Source organism: Lithobates pipiens, unplaced genomic scaffold (genome assembly GCF_037356315.1).
Source record: "Lithobates pipiens isolate NorthernLeopardFrog02 unplaced genomic scaffold, aLitPip1_a1.2 Scaffold_6, whole genome shotgun sequence".
NCBI classification, from domain to species: Eukaryota; Metazoa; Chordata; class Amphibia; order Anura; family Ranidae; genus Lithobates; species Lithobates pipiens.
Window position 1 is genome coordinate 11,354,964 of NW_027507881.1, and position 17,158 is coordinate 11,372,121.

Consider the following 17,158-nt stretch of genomic DNA (forward strand, 5'->3'; position numbering starts at 1 on the left):
ATCTACCAAGACCTGGCCGTCCCTCTAAACTTTCAGCTCAGACAAGTAGAAGACTGATGAGAGATGCAGCCAAGAGGCCCATGATCACTCTGGATGAACTGCAGAGAACTACAGCTGAGGTGGGAGAGTCTGTCCATAGGACAACAATCAGTCGTACACTGCACAAATCTGGCCTTTTATGGAAGAGTGGCAAGAAGAAAGCCATTTCTCAAAGATATCCATAAAAAGTCTCATCTAAAGTTTGCCACAAGCCACCTGGGAGACACACCAAACATGTGGAAGAAGGTGCTCTGGTCAGACGAAACCACAATCCAATTTTTTGCCCACAATGCAAAACCATATGTGTGGCATAAAAGCAACACAGCTCATCACCCTCAACACACCATCCCCACTGTCAAACATGGTGGTGGCAGCATCATGGTTTGGGCCTGCTTTTCTTCAGCAGGGACAGGGAAGATGGTTAAAATTGAGGGGAAGATGGATGCAGCCAAATACAGGACCATTCTGGATGAAAACCTGTTGGAGTCTGCAAAAGACCTGAAACTGGGACGGAGATTTATCTTCCAACAAGACAATGATCCCAAACACAGCAAAATCTACAAAGGAATGGTTCACAAATAAACGTATCCAGGTGTTAGAATGGCCAAGTCAAAGTCCAGACCTGAATCCAATCGAGAATCTGTGGAAAGAGCTGAAAACTGCTGTTTACAAACGCTCTCCATCCAACCTCACTGAGCTCCAGCTGTTTTGCAAGGAAGAATGGGCAAGAATTTCAGTCTCTCGATGTGCAAAACTGATAGTCATACCCCAAGCGACTTGCAGCTGTAATCGCAGCAAAAGGTGGCTCTACAAAGTATTAACGCAATTTTGCACGCCCCACTTTTCATTTTTTTTATTCGTTAAAAAAGTTTCAAAAATCAAATAGATTTCGTTCCACTTCACAATTGTGTCCCACTTGTTGGTGATTCTTCACAAAAAATAAAAATTTTATATCTTTATGTTTGAAGCCTGAAATGTGGCAAAAGGTTGAAAAGTTCAAGGGGGCCGAATACTATGTATGTATTGTATTCGGCCCCCTTGAATATATATATTTACATAATTAGTAAGGTTGAATAAAGACACCAGTCCATCCAGTTCAACCTGAGTGTCTACAATTGTTTACATCACACACTCACATCAGTCCCTACCCTCAAGGAGCCCACAATCCAAGGTCCCCATTTATATACTAGGGCCAATTTTTTATATTGTATATAAAATTTTCAACATTTTAAATGAATATTAATTTATTATTGGCACCTTTTTTAGTGCAAGAAAAATGCATCCATTTAAATTCTATGTATGTTTTCACATTGGTCCATTGTGCTTCTGTTGTGTTTAAAAATCTTGCTCGCTGCATTTTTGGTCATTAAAAAAAAAAAAAAAAAAAATAAAAAAAAAAAGCGCCAAGAACGCACCTCCCCGTTAATGCATTTGTGAGTTTTCAATGAATTTCAAACACACCCATGTTACATATTTGATGCGGTTTTTGAGTCGCATGACCTATGAAAAACACACCATAAGTGCGTTAAAGCGGAGCTCCACCCTAAAGTGGGACTTCCGCTTATTGGAACCCTCCCCCCCCCCCTCTGGTGCCACAATTGGCACCTTTTTGAGGGGGGAGGGGGTGCAGATACCTGTACAGTACAGGTATTTGCACCCACTTCCGGCATAGATATCTGCGGATATTTACGCCACTTCCTGCGGGTCCCCCGCTGTCTGCTGGGAAACACACGGATCCCAGAGACAGCGGGGACCATCCTTATTGCGCAGCGCGACTCGCGCATGCGCAGTAGGGAACCGGGAAGTGAAGCCGCAAGGCTCCACTTCCTGATTCCCATACCCAAAATTGCGGCAGCAGCACCTGAGAGCCGATCGAGAGATCGGCTTCGGGTGCCGACATCGCGGGCGCGCTGGGCAGGTAAGTGTCCTTATTTTAAAAGTCAGGAGCTGCAGTATTTGTAGCTGCTAACTTTAAAAAAAACAAAAAACTGCAGAACTCCCGCTTTAAAATGGTGTGAATTTTCCGCACCATTATCGCCACCTTCCTTTTTTTTTTTTTTTTTTTTTTTTTTTTTTTTTTTTTTTTTTTTTTTTTCTCTAGTAGCAAAACGCAGAATTAACTTTTTCGGCGGTCAAAATTTCAGTGCCTCTCTACTCTAGGGGCTTGTTCGTACTTGACTTAATTTCTGGCGCTCAACAAACTCATCTATAGCGTTTGTATGGCATTAGTATGTCAATGAGCTTTAGAATGGGTCGTTTTCCAGGCGTTAAAAACGCTCCCTAAATGCCCTATGCGCGGGTTTTGCAGTATTTGTTGAGCATTAAGACTGCTCCACAATGGAAAGTGACAGAAATGAACAAATTTTAATGCGCCACACCCGCACCAAAACCGTGCCGAAAACGGCTGCCAGAGCATTTGCGGAGCGTTACGATAGACTTGAATGGGAGGCGTTGAAAGGCGTCAAACGCCTCCACACTCGACATGAGGCTTCAATTTTGACGCTAATGCTTAGTGTGAACAGCACTATGTGCTGTCTATTATATCTTGTACATAGGTGTTTGAGGGGTGTTTTTAATGCCTGCTCTTAATGCCAGTATGAACTCAGCCTAAAGCAAGCTGATGCACTAAATTGTTCCCCCTTTGTATAGAAACAAAAAAATAAAATAAACTGTCTTGTCAGTGTATTGTGCAAGGCTGCTCAACACAGTGTATTTAGGTGCAAAAGGACCCTTAACCTCCCTGGTGGTATGATTATGTCAGATTTTTGCACCTCAAAGTGGTACAATTTTGCATAGAAATTTGGCGTTTTTATATTGTAATTCTTTACAATGACACTCTTAAATCTATCCAAACAAGAGTCTAGTAGATATCCCGGGTATGATGAAGTTTGAAACACAAAATCATAAATTATAATAAATTATAAATATTCTCGTGGCGTAACATCATCTTTCACATTAAAACACTATTTTATACATTGAACTGTATTTTTTCCAAAACAATTGCGTTTGAAAGACTGCTGGGTCTTAAAGTGGAGGGCCACCCAAAAAAAAAAAAAAAATGCATTAATAAAATAAAAAATACAATTTTTTTTTTCACTTACCTGAAACACTGTTGCTAGACAGCCTTCCTAATCTGCCTCTTCCTATTCCGCCGCGCTTCCACTTTTTTCGGTGAGCAGCCCCGTTGCCTTCTGGTAGATGTATGTGTCCCAGAAAACAATGGGGTCATTCACAAAGCGTCGTGCGGGCCGCGCATGCGCCGTAGGAAACTGGCAATGAAGCCGCAAGGCTCCACTGCCTGTTTCTCTACGTTAGGATGGAGGCACCGGCAGCCGATCCGATGAACGAATCGGCCTTTGGGGCGGCCAACTTTGCTGGATTGTTGGACAGGTAAGTGTCCTTATTAAAAGTCAGCAGCTACAGTGTTTGTAGCTGCTGACTTAAAAAAAAAAAAAAAAAATGTATTGGCCGAACGCCCCTTTTAAGAAACAAGTGTCAGAAAAAGATTTGGACTTTAAGTGGTTAAACTTCCTGCATTTACGCTGTTGTTTAACCACTTGACCACTGGGCACTTAAACCCCCTTCCTAACCAGACCAATTTTCAGCGCTCTCACACTTTGAATGACATTTACTCAGTCGTGTAACATTGTACCCAATTAACTTTTTGTCCTTTTTTTTTTTTTTTTTTTTTTTTCACACAAATAGAGCTTTCTTTTGGTGATATTTAATCACCGCTGGGTTTTTTATTTTTTGCGCTATTAATCAAAAAAGACTGAAAATTTTGGTGAAAAAATTTAAATTGTATTTCTTTTAAAATTTATGGCAGTGTTGGCACTGAGCAGCGCTGTGCGCATTTGACATCCAGCCCACAAAGCTGCTGCCATCTCTCCCCCCCCCCCCCCTCTCCCCTCATCCCCTCACCGATCGGTACAGAGAGGGAGGGAGGAATCGGCGTCATTTGACGGAGCGATCACGTGGTAAACAGCCGCTATCGGTCACCGATGTTCCCGGGTGCGCGCCCCAGGGCGCGCGCAGAAGCAAGATTCTGGGAGGACGTCCATGGACGCCCTCTCACAATAAGCTGACCACGCTGTAGCTGTCTTTTGGCTATGGCCCGGTCGGCATGTGGTTAAAAACTTAGCAGAATGCCTGGATTTTTTTTTTTTTCCACACAGAAGTTTCCCTTTGATCTAAGAAGGAATAGTTAGTTACAATGTTTCATTTTAAAAACTGGGCAGTCTGCCTAGATGTTTTCTTTTGACAGCTGAGTGAGCAGAACAGTAGAACAGTATGTATAATATAAAACTGCATGCAGGGCATTGGACAAAGCACTGGGGACAAAAGGGATGTGAAATAATTTCATACAGTAATGTAATCTGTAAGATTACTGTGTGTATTATTTTTCACTTTTTTGAATTTGCCGACGGGCTCCACCCCTGTGCGTCGTGACGCTTGCAGGGAACGGAGCCCGGCACAGAGAGGCATCGGGTGGAGGTCAGAGCCCGCGGACACAGCGGGGGGACATTGCAGGATCCTGGGGACAAGGTAAGTATACCGCACCAGGATCCTGCAATGCAATCCCGAGGGTGGCTCGGGGTCACTGCTAATGGTGCTGAAATTTTAACCCCTGAGCCTTTACCCTAATGAATGCATTAAGGCAAAAATCCTTGATCCTTTAGAACCACTTTAAGGTCTAAATACTAGCAGGCAGTGTAGCCAATTTGCATCACATCCCAGCATTTTTGGACACCCATAAGGCACAGGTGCAGCATCCAGCCTGCTGCCAACAGCCTATTAAAATGATGATCTGAAATACTCAGCGGCTGGATGCTGTACCATACAGTAATCTTGTATAGCGCTGTATGCGTTTGGGGACAAATGCAGAATTTCAGAATGCCATATCTGGATGGACTGCTGACATTGGGGATGGATACGGCCTGTGCTTCCCGGTTGCTCAAAAGTGCTGGGATTTAATGTAGACGGGCCAAACCACCAATGTGCTTATAGCTATAAAATGAGCTGGAAATCGTGGTGATGTCAATGGAATAGACTCTCTAGTATTTTAATGTTAATCTATTCTTGCTACAACAAAGACGAAGAAAAGGGCCCTTTCTCACGGGGGAGCGATCTGGTCCAGCTGTCTGTATTTTAGGTGGACCCGATTGGACTATCCATTGCCCTCTATGGATGGCAATGGATGTAAACGGACATGCTTGCTTACACCCGCCGGCATCTGATTCTGTCTGCTAAAAATAGACGAATGGGGGAGATCTGTCCCCCGTGCATCTGGAGGATCTGGTGACAGTCTGATGTAAACAGACAAGGCGGTCTGTTTACATCTGACCACCCATAGAGGAAAACAGACTGTCCCCTCTGCATAAGTGGAGCAGACATGGAACTGTCATTGGCCTGCTCAGTGGGGATTAACAGTTAGATCGCCCGATGAGTAGCTAGATCTGCCTGTGTGAGAAGAGCCCTTATTGATGTGACGTGTAAGTACACTCGCTACCAGGGTAGTGTAAAATGTTTACGGCTGAACACGGAAGGAGAGACCACCCAGACCTGAAACTTTATTACTGCACCAAGCCACTCTTCCATATGTTCAGCGCTGAATGCTTGCTATACGGTTTCCGTGTGCTCTTTGCAAATCTTTGGGCCTCCCATAGTGAAGAAAGTTGAGGAAGGCTTGGCATGTTCCTTCAGTGGGCAAAGTGGTGGCAGCATTCTTCTGGACGTTGCTGCACATCCTCAGAATCTCAGAAGACTGACCTCTCTCCCCACTGAGGGAACACTTTAAACCAGTGGTCATCCAAGCCCATCCTCAGGGCCCACTAACAGGCCAGGTTTGCAGGATAACTGAAATACATGACAGGTGATATCATTTTGCTGCTCAGTGATTGCCGTATTCTAGTCTGTATCTCCCCCCAAGGTAATACATAAAACCTGGCCTGTTAGTGGGCCCTGAGGACAGGGTTGATGACCACTGCTCTAAGCCACAGCCTTCCAATTTTAACTTGACTACAGGGGAAGCCAAAGGTTTGCTAAGAGAGCATTAAAGGGGTTGTAAACCTTTTTGTGTTTTTTTTTTTTTTTTTTTCTTCACCTAAATGCATCCTATGCAATAAGGTAAAAAAACATCTGCCAGTGAACAGCCCTCACCGTTTTACTTACCTGAACCCTTGAACTTGACCCGGCGGGGACGCGCTCTTCCTCTGCCAGGGGTTCTCGGCTCTTGATTGGATAGATTGATAGCAGCGTAGCCATTGGCTCCCACTGCTGTCAATCAAATCCAATGACGTGTGGGCCGGGGGCCGAGTCCTGCATTCGGCCTCTATGGAGAGCGCTTCTCCTGGGGGGTTATCTGATGGGGAGGACCACAAGAGCCGCTGAGGTTCCCCAGAAGATGAGGTTCGGGGCCACTCTGTGCAAAACGAGCTACACAGTGGAGGCAAGTAGAACATGTTTGTTTCCTTTCTCTTTTTTTTTTTTTTTTTTTTTTAAACTGAACCTTTTTAGTGTCACTTTATGTGCAGTTTTCAGCACTGAACATTGAAGAGTGGCTTGGTGCAGTGATAACGTTTCATGTCTGTGGTCACTTCATGTCAGGCCATGACCTTTTTTTAGACTACTCTTGTAGTAGTAATTACTGAAAATGACGTGAAAACGTGGTGCATTTTTTTTTTTTTTTTTTTTTTTTTTTTAACAAGATCCTAAAATGTTTAAGCATTAAGAAATTAGAATCTTTTGTTTAGAAAAAAAAAAAAAAAGACAAGATAAGACAAATAGAAGAGCTGGTCTCTACCAGGCTCTCCCTGCTTCTGTTTACATTGACCAAGCCTTAGATTTCCTATTTTAATTATTAACCTGATTTTTAAAGTCATTCATTACAGCCAGGTTATGTATTTCCAGCTCTAAATTGGAGCTCAGGGAGGAATATACCTTTCAAAACCGCTTTAATAATTTGCATTTAAAATGATGTCTAAAAGTCCTGATCACATCATCCTGTACTGACAGCATTACTATATGATCACGTTGTCAACAGTACATTAAACCCTAAAACCTCCTACTGCAGGTGTTTATTCGGGATCAGCTGCTTGTTAAAACCACCCCTATGTGGTTCCTATATTATAAATGATCATGATAAGATGAGATCTAAGTTTTATCACAGCAAGGATATAGCAGCGGTAATATCCATGGAATGCAAGAATAGATATACTATCAGCGAGTTCTGAGGACGTAAAAGCTTTCCAGCAAAAATGCTAAGGCTAGCAAAATGCGGTTAGATTTCTTTTGACATTTAGTATTTACTTTTCCAAGTCTATCCAAAAAAAATATTTTTTTTTAGGTTTTAATAAAAATGTGACCTTCAGTATAAAATAAAAGCCATGGGGGAAGTGTGTAGGCTGACGTTGTTGATCTTCGTTTTCTGCTGGATGTCATATGATGTCCTGGGCTTTTAGTGGTGATCTCTGAATCATGGGTCTTATAGACCCCACATCTCTCCATAAAGAGGACCTGCCACGCCCTATTCCTATTACAAGGAATGTAAACATTCCTTGTACTAGGAAAAACAGTGATCCAAATTTATTATTATTTTTTTTTTAAAGGGAAAGTGTAATAATTAAATTAAAGCGAGCAGTAACGAATGCATACGTAGGCTGTGTCCGCACATGTAAATGATGTTCAAACGACACATGTGAAGTATTGGCGCAAACGGTGCGTGAGCAATAATTGTAGCACTAGACCTCCTCTAACTCCAGACTGGTAGCCTGTAAATTTTTTTTTTTTTTTAAAGCTTAACCTATGGAGATTTTTAACCACTTGCCGCCGCCCTATAGGCAAACGACGGCGGCAAAGTGATTTCAAAATCCTGACTCGACGTCATAAGACGTCCTCAGGATTTTGAGCTGCTGCGTGCCCCTGGGGGCACGCATCACGGCGATCGGTGTTGCGGTGTGTCAGTCTGACACACCGCAACTACGATCTCGGTAAAGAGCCTCTGACGGAGCCTCTTTACCACGTGATCAGCTGTGTCCAATGACGGCTGATCACAGTGTAAATAGGAAGAGCCGGTGATCAGCCTTTCCTCACTCGCGTCTGTCAGCCGCGAGTAGAGGAGGGCTGATCGGCTGCTCCTCTGACAGGTGGGGGGGGGGGGGGTCTGCTGATGGATTATCAGCGTAGCCCCCCCGAGAATGCCCACACTGGACCACCAGAGATGCCACCAGACCACTAGGGATGCCCAGCACCAGGTATGCCACCCTAGACCACCAGGGATGCCAGTCAGTGCCCACAATGGATGCCAATCAGTGCCCACAATGGGCATCACTGATTGGCATGCATTGTTTGGCACTGATTGGCATCCATCAGTACAATACAATGCCGCCTATCAGTGCCCATCAATACCACCTCATCAGTGCCACTTCATTGGTGCGACCTCATCAGTGCTGCCTTATCAGTGCCCGTCAGTGCCGCCCCCACCAGTGCCCATCAGTGAAGGAGAAAACGTACTTATTTACAACATTTTGAAACTGAAACAAAAAAACTTTTTTTCAACATTTTCTGTCTTTTTTTTTTATTTAGCAAAAAATAAAAACCGTAGAGGTGATCAAATACCACCAAAAGAAAGCTCTATTTGTGGGGAAAAATGATAAAAATGTCATTTGGGTACAATGTAGCATGACCGCGCAATTGTCATTCAAAGTGCGACAGCGCTGAAAGCTCAAAATTGGTCTGGGCAGGAAGGTGTTTAAGTGCCCTGTATTGAGGTGATTAAAGGGGTTGTACTCCCTCAAGGTTTTTCACCTTTAAGCACCGAGTCCTGTTGTCTGTGTCAATAGACGCAGCAGCCCTGAGGGAGATCGGCTCTCCAACGGGGCACTCGAAGAGGTGGAGCCATGAGCACCACTTGGGGACCCCAGAAGAAGATGATCGGGGCCACTCTGTTGAAAACCAACTGCACAGAGGAGGCAAGTATGACATGTTTATTATTTTAAAGGGGGGGAAAAAAAACAAAGCTTTACATATCCTTTTTAAGAATCAAAGTTTGGCACCATTCAAGTGTGTGCAATTTTGAAGCAAATCTATTTACTCAGTGTAACATCATCTTTCACATACAAAAAAAAGGACCAACTTTACTTTTTTGTCTTTTTTTTTTTTTTTTCTTTTTCCCCAAAACAAATCGCATTTGAAAGATTGAAAATACAGTGCGACATTAAAAAAAAAAAATTGCGGTCCCTGCCATTTTATTCCCTAGGGTGTCTGCTAAAAATAAGTGTATGTATGTATGTATGTATCTCTCTAACAATAAATATTAGTTTTTTTTTTTTTTACACGTAGTAGAGAAATGCCATAATTGGCCCGATTATATAGAAGTGATTAAAAGGTTGAGAAACGCCATCTTAACGGAATTGCCGGCATCTTTAGGAGGTGCCATCACATAGTTTCTAGATTCTTTTACAGCTGAGATCTCAAACTCGGTGAGTGCTGCTATCCTAATACAGATATCGGGGACAAAGTCAGGATTTTGACCTAACACATTGCCTCCCGCTCTTGCTTATTGACCTGTTATTGAGACTTTATTAAGCCCCTGAGGGGGCAATGCAAAGTGGTGGGTTCTAGCTGTAGTTTATAATGTAGCACCCCAGTTCTCGGTGCTCCCTAAAAGAAAGTAGACATTACATGCATTCACTTGGTCTCTGTATTCTTTATTCTGCAGCTCTGTTTCTTGCTTAGGAGCCGCTGCACTGAGTGGGTGTAATGAGATTTAATTTGTTATATCTGTGAAGCGTCATAAGACAAATGTTTATCTAATTTTCTGTCTCTCAGATAATTGTGGATGACGATGACAGTAAAGTGTGGTCTCTCTATGATGCTGGCCCCCGGAGTGTTCGCTGCCCCATTATATTCCTGCCGCCAGTAAGTGGGACCGCAGATGTTTTCTTCCACCAGATTCTGGCGCTGACCGGCTGGGGTTATAGAGTCATTGCTGTGAGTATGGAGAATTCCTAAATTGCCTTCCAATTGTTCTGTTTGTTCTAAAACTTGTATCTTTTCTGTCCTTGTTGACAATGTAAGCTGTCAGGATTCACAATCCAGTTTTATGTTGGCCATAACTTTATGACCACCCACCCAATACTGAGGAGGCCACCCTTTTTTCTGCTATAACGGCCCTGACCCATCCAGGCATGGATGCCATTAGACCTCTCAGGCTCCATTCACACTTGTACAACCCCAAAGTTGCACTGACTTTTGCACGTAACTTTGTATGGGTGCAACTTAGAGCTGCACAATTAATCTTTAAAAAAAAAAAAAAAAAAAATCATGATCTCAGTTCAACCCCCCCCCCTGACGAGCTCTATTGCAGAGTTTGCCAATTCTTTCATATAACAAGTGGAGAGACTTATCTGCTCTATAGCTCTATCTGCTATTTTTTAAACAACGTATAAATGCAGGAACCATTAACCACTTAAAGTCTAAATCTTTTTCTGATACTTCTTTCTGAAGTTAAAATCAATATTTTTTGCTAGAAAATACTTGGAACCCCCAAACATTATATATATTTTAGCAGAGACCCTAGGGAATAAAAATGTTAATTGCTGCAATATTTTATGTCACACTGTATTTGCCCAGCTGTCTTTCAAATGCAATTTTCTCATATATTCACCGACTGACACAGCTCCTCTCTTTAGACCATTGGGTTGTTACGCCACCTTCAGGAGAGGACTAGGCATAACATGTTAACGTGATAATAAAACTAGAACTTTCTAGTTGCGCCCAAGGGGTGGTCCCTTGGGTAACAACCCCTTTTAGGACCTAGGAACCCTGCAGGCCCATCGGTCCATGTTTTTTCTGCAGAAGCCTTGCTTTTTGCGCAAGTTTAAAGATCCTGTGATCTGCTATCAACAGCCGGCTGGGTGACAGGCTGGATACCCTTATCCTTGTAGTCTCCCCAGCCTGGCCAGCGAGCGTGTGCAGACCAGAGCTCCGCGCTGGGTCAGCCACGACAGGTGTCTGGAGGCTGTGCCTGTTGATCGCTGTAGCTCTGTTCACCGCCATTTGTCTGCCTGTTTTTTTTTTTTCACTGCCCCTCATGGTATACAGTGTTCGACCATCTTTGGTGGGGCAAGGAGCAGCTTGCTTTCCTGTAGTTCGGCGGCCTTTATACTGGATGCCCGGCGGCCATTTTCTTGAAGCCTGAACACATTTTTGGTCAGTTTCCGCGCCAATTACAGCAGCTCTGGACAGCGCAGTGTGATCTCCTATGCACCTGGGAGCTGACAAGAGACACAGGCACTACTAGCTGGATAGCGCAGAACCAGTCAGGGTGGTGAGTCCCACGGGAAAGAGCCTCTCTGCCAGGAGCAGTTAGGAAGGTGGAATCATCACTGTCCTAAGTCCCCATCAAGTGGCATACAGAGTAGGGTCAGCATGGCTTCAGAAACTGGTGTTTCTTCCCCCGAAATCCAGGCAATTGCAACCGGTTCGCCTGCAGACTGTGCAGTGCCTTTGGATGCTTTATCGGTGGTCCTCAAGTCATTTATTGACAGGCTGGAGGCAGTGCGTGGGCGCAAGGTGGTAAAAAGCGGCCCCTGGCCCCCCCCCCCTGTCCTCCGGGGAGAGCTCTGACATAGACTCGGGCCCTGCTGAGGCTGGTGACCCATGCTCTGTCGTTTCAGATGACGCTGACCAGGACCCATCAGACAGTGAGGATGAGTCCGCGTCCGTGTGCGACAAAGCCCTTGTTGGAGCACTTATCACAGCTGTGCGTGATACCCTGAAGATTCAGGAGCCAGCAGATCCCTCTGCTGAGATAGCGGTCACTTTTGGGTCCTGTAAGCCAGCACGTTCACCTAAGGTGTTCCCGTATCTGACTTATTGTGTTAAGTACATTTACAAGGACTTGGGTCGACCGCAACGGACCTTTTCGGTCCCCAAATACATGGCGGTCCCGGTAGAGGGGACTCCTGCCTTTTTAAGGACCCCACGGACAGGAAGGCCGAGGCAGTGGCTTGTTCCTTGTTTTTACGGTTGTGGGGTCAACCATGCAACCAGTACTGGCGTCCGCACTTGTGTTGCAGAAATGAACAGAGTGGGCAAAACTTTTGCACCGTGATTTGGGAGAGCAACAGGCTTCTCCTGTCTGCGTGGAACTAGCAGACCAACTAGTGCAAGGCCTGAAGTACATTGTGACGTGGCCCTGGATGCTCTCCCTCTGTTATCCAGGGCTTCAGTGTCAGCAGTGGTGCTGAGGCGCCTGATTTGGCTAAAATGCTGGTCTGCGGACCAGTCATCTAAAAAAGCTTTGACTGATCTATCATTCCTTGGCGACCGGCTCTTTGGAGCCTCTTTGGATGACATTATTAAAAATGCCACAGGTGGTAAGAGTACACTACTCCCACAGGCCAGGAAGGCTAAGGAGCCATGCCGTAGGCAAGGGCCCTCGTTCTCCACTCTCACTGCTTTTTCGTCCGCCCGGGGCTTTGACCAAGCGCCCCCAGAACGACCTCTGAAGGACCAAAGTGTCCCTGGAACCGCAAGCCTGTGAGCAAAAGTGCTACCGCATGAAGGTTTGGGGGGGGGGGGGGGTCGCATTCGGGAGTTTGCAGCCCGGTGGGCCTCTCGGCTGTCCGACCAGTGGGTCTGCGATCTGATTTCCTCAGGCTACAAGATAGAGTTCCTCTCTTGGCCGCAAAACAGATTCTTCCCCTCCAGCATACCTGTACTCCCGACTCGTCGGGAGGCCCTTTTGGGGGTGGTAAGGGACCTGCTGAGTTGCGGGGTGATAGTACCTGTTCCAGACTCTGAACATTTCCAGGGGTTCTACTCAAACCTGTTTGGACATACCCCTTCCTTTTTGGGGACTACAATCTTGGACCTAAAAGCCCTCAATTACTTTGTGAAAGTACAGAGGTTCAGAATGGAATCTGTTCGCTCGGTAGTCGCTGCACCCCATCAAGGGGAATCCCTGGCGTCCTTGGACATCCAGGATGCGTACCCGCACATATCCATATGCCTCCGGCATCAGAAGTTTCTGCGATTTGCAGTCAGGGAAGCCCACTACCAGTTTGTGACTCTCCCCTTTCCTTAGCTTCAGCCCCCTGAGTCTTTACCAAGGTATTGGCTCCTGTTTTGACGTTGCTGTGGCAATGCGGGATAGCGATCATGGGTTACCTAGACGATCTGCTCCTGAGAGCATCTTCCACCTCAGAGTTAGAGGAGAGGAAGTGGTGATCACCATGCAGACCCTGCAGGATTTTGGGTGACTGTTGAACCTAAATAAGTCGGTGATCGTACTGACTCAACGTTTGGTGTACCTAGGCTTGCTGCTGGACTCCATGGAAGCGAGAGTGTTTCTCCCTTCAGACAAGCTGCAGACTCTCAGAGCCGGGGTAAAACTGTTGATGAGCCGCAGGTGATCGTCGCTACGCTTCTGCATGGGTGAAGTAACTGATCAATATAAACTATTATTATTATTATTATTATCAGTTATGTATTACTTTGTCTAGTCCCTATAGATTAGTTAGTCTATCTATACTCTGAGCACATGCTATCGTTAATATCACAATACTATAACAATTAGCTATGAAACCAAATACATGGTCTAAGATCAATTAAATCTCTTTTATTTCCCAAGGAAATAAGAAAGCTTACATAAGGTATCAATAGAAGTTACAAGAGTACATAGCATACAATCAGAATACAATACAAGCAATACTTGGCAGATCCTCGTGATTGAGCCTCATGGTGGAGTGAGAGACAGCTCTCTTTGATGAATCCCTTTTTGATAAACACACCTCAGCCACACCACATCCCATTGCCCATCCCCCTTTGCCTGTGAATGAATCAGTGTCTCTGGGGCGTCTCCTCCCCCATGCTACCGTCCTGCCATACTTGGCCTCTGGGGGGCAGTGTTTGCCCATGAATTGCAACTGCCCCGACTGGGTTCACATCTTGTGATTCGATCTTGGACGCCCCTTTCCGCTCATTAGGCCCACCTGTTGTCCTCAGACAGACCGGAGCCATCATTGTCCTAAATCTATTTGAAGCTCCGTGCACACCAGGTGGGCTGAATAGAACTCCTTCTGCTATGCAGAGTGTGTTTGGTGCTTGGTTATACAAACAGATGTGTAGAACATTAGAGATAAAAAAAATATATATATATATATATCTCTAACATTAATTCATGTTCAATTCCAACAATGGGAGTCCTGGGACTAGTGGTGGCCTCCTTCGAGGCAGTGCTGTATGCCCAGTTTCACACCAGAGTCCTGCAGAAGGAGATTTTGACAAAATGGGACAAATCTCCATTGTCCCTGGATTGGCAGATTCAGGTGAGCCAGTTAGTCAGGGATTCCCTGATCTGGTGGCTGAGATCCCCGGCATTTTGGTCCGGGAAGTCGTTTCCACTTCTGAAGTGGACAGTGATCACAACAGACACCAGCCTATCCGGCTGGGGTGGAGTAATGGGAGTTCAGTCGACCCAGGGCCTCTGGTCGGTGGAGGAATCCAAGTTGCCGATCAATCTGCTCGAACTGAGAGCGATCAGGCTATGCCTCTCCACATGGTTGATAAGACTTTAAGGACATCCGATCAGGATCCAGTCAGACAACGCCACGGCAGTGGCATATGTCAATCGCCAAGGAGGAACAAGAAGTTCGGCCGCCGCATGGGAGGTTGCTCACATCCTTCAGTGGGCAGAGCGACATGTACCGGCCCTGTCAGCCATTTACATCCCGGGAGTGGAGAACTGGACTAATTAAGTTGCCAGATGCTGGACCCAGGGGAATGGGAGTTGCATCCAGAGGTGTTCAGGCTACTGTGCCTGCGATGGGGCACACCAGACGTGGATCTTCTGGCCTCCCGTCTCAATCGGAAGGTGCCGAGATTCATGTCCAGGACAAGAGATCCTTGGGCAGACGCGCTGGTGGCTCCGTGGGATCAGTACTAGCTGATCTATGCCTTTCCTCCACTGAAACTTCTCCACGGACTTGGCCCCAGCATCCCTGGTACGCAGACCTTGTGTGGCTGGTGGCAGACGCCCCCTGGCGACTGCAATACGAGAAGACCTTCTGTCTTAACCACTTCCCGATCAGCGCACGACGATGTACGTCGACAGAATGGCACGGGCAGGCATATTGGCGTACAGAATAAAAACCTAAAAAATACAGCGCTGTTCCTATGTAAACTTAATGTGAAGTAATGAAACAACAAAAATAAATAAATAAATAAATAAATAAATAAATTGTGAATTATAAACGCAGCAGCAGCTTTAACCGTGAGATACCCACAATTCAAATAATTATTCCCAAATAAGCTGCGCTATACTGATCCGATAAATGCTATGTGAAGCAAATGAGTGAATAAATAAAGCATGAAATCAAAAAATATTAACAAAGTGCAGACAGGGAAATGCATATACTAATGTTCAAATATTAGTCCATCATCCCATCAACAAAAAACGTTTTGCTTGTAATCTCCAACGTGTTTTAAACACACCACACCGATATAGGAAAAGTGTCATCAGAGTTTGCAGGAAAAAAGAGGACTTCCACCACCAACACTACTGCCGCTTACCAGCTACACTGATCCCATCTCAGAGACCAGATATCGCCAAATCAAAAACGCTTCCTCTGAGTCAGGACTGCATGGAGGGTGTATCCTCTTTAAGCGCTTGGTTCAAATGGTTAGAAGAATCCTACGGCCACACCGCTTATTCCAATGGTTAGAAAAATCCTACGGCCACACCGCTCATTGCCCAGCACATATAATAACGAAAGGAATCGCCATAGTGTGATATAGTCACGAAATTTAATATAATAAAAAAGATTGCACTTACATCAAGTAGAAAAAACTTTGCTTTGTAAAACAAACAAATTCGCCGGCCGGCTTAGTAACGCTGCCCGTCGCTTCCGGGTCCAGCGTAGATCGCGGTGACGTCAGTACGTCGCTCCTCCCTACGCCGTTTCGTTATAGGTAACGTCTTCCAGGGGCACTACAGGCCCTACAGGTACGTCCAATATTCGATGCCACCCTGCCATCGGGAGCGCGCCGCCGGCGGCGCGCTCCCACGCTGGTCGGGACCCCCGTGAGTCCGGTCGCGGGACCCGCGGACTCGATCGCCGCGGGCATACCCGCGATCGTCTCACGGAGCAGCCGAATGGAGGAAATGCTGTGTAAACAACATTTTTCCATTCTGCCTAGCAACTAGTGACGCTGATCTCTGCTCCATGTGATTTGAGCAGAGATCAGTGTACACTAAATGAAAGCCCAACCCCCCACAGTCAGTAACACTCCCCTAGGAACACTTAACCCCTACACTGCCACCCACTGGTTAACCCTTTCACTGCCAGTGTCATTTACACAGGAATCCGTGCATTTATATAGCAGTGATTACTGTATAAATGACAATGGTCCCAAAAATGTGTCAAAAATGTCCGATGTGTCTGCCATAATGTCGCAGTCACAATAAAAATCGCTGATCGCCGCCATTACTAGTAAAAAAAAAAAAAATAATAAAAAATTATTAATAAAAATGCTATAAAACTATCCCTATTTTGTAAACGCTATAACTTTTGCGCAAACCAATCAATAATCGCTTATAGCGATTTTTTTTTTTTTTTTTTTTTTTTTTTTTTTTTTTTTACCAAAAATATGTAGAAGAATGCGTATTGGCCTAAACTGAGGGAAAAAATGTTTTTTTATATATTTTTGGGGGGATATTTATTATAACAAAAAGTAAAAAATAATGCGTTTTTTTTCAAAATTGTCGCTCTATTTTTGTTTATAGCGCAAAAAATAAAAACCGCAGGGGTGATCAAATACCACCAAAAGAAAGCTCTATTTGTGGGAAAAAAAGGACGTCAACTTTGTTTGGGAGCCACGTCGCACGACCGCGCAATTGTCAGTTAAAGCGACGCAGTGCCGAATCACAAAAAGGGGTCTGGTCTTTGACCAGCAAATTGGTCCGGTCTGAAAGTGGTTAAGGTCCGATTCTCCATCCTGCTTTACCATCGCTGGTTTTAACGGCATGGCTATTGAGAGCAAGGTGTTGAGATGCCGGGGGCTTTCGGACTCTGTGATCCCAACTATGTTGAGAGCACGGTAATCTTCTTCTCTG

The 17,158-nt window shown here is 45.1% G+C and overlaps 1 protein-coding gene across 1 annotated transcript in view; it reads left to right on the top strand.

The window, feature by feature from the left end:
- The window catches only part of LOC143958252 (maspardin-like), a 50,000-nt gene that overhangs the window by 23,410 nt on the left and 9,432 nt on the right, over positions 1–17,158 (top strand). Inside the window, exon 3 of the mRNA XM_077467770.1 lies at positions 9,868–10,029. Within this exon, the coding sequence (XP_077323896.1) occupies positions 9,868–10,029 (162 nt within the window). The remainder of the gene's footprint in view (positions 1–9,867; positions 10,030–17,158) is intronic.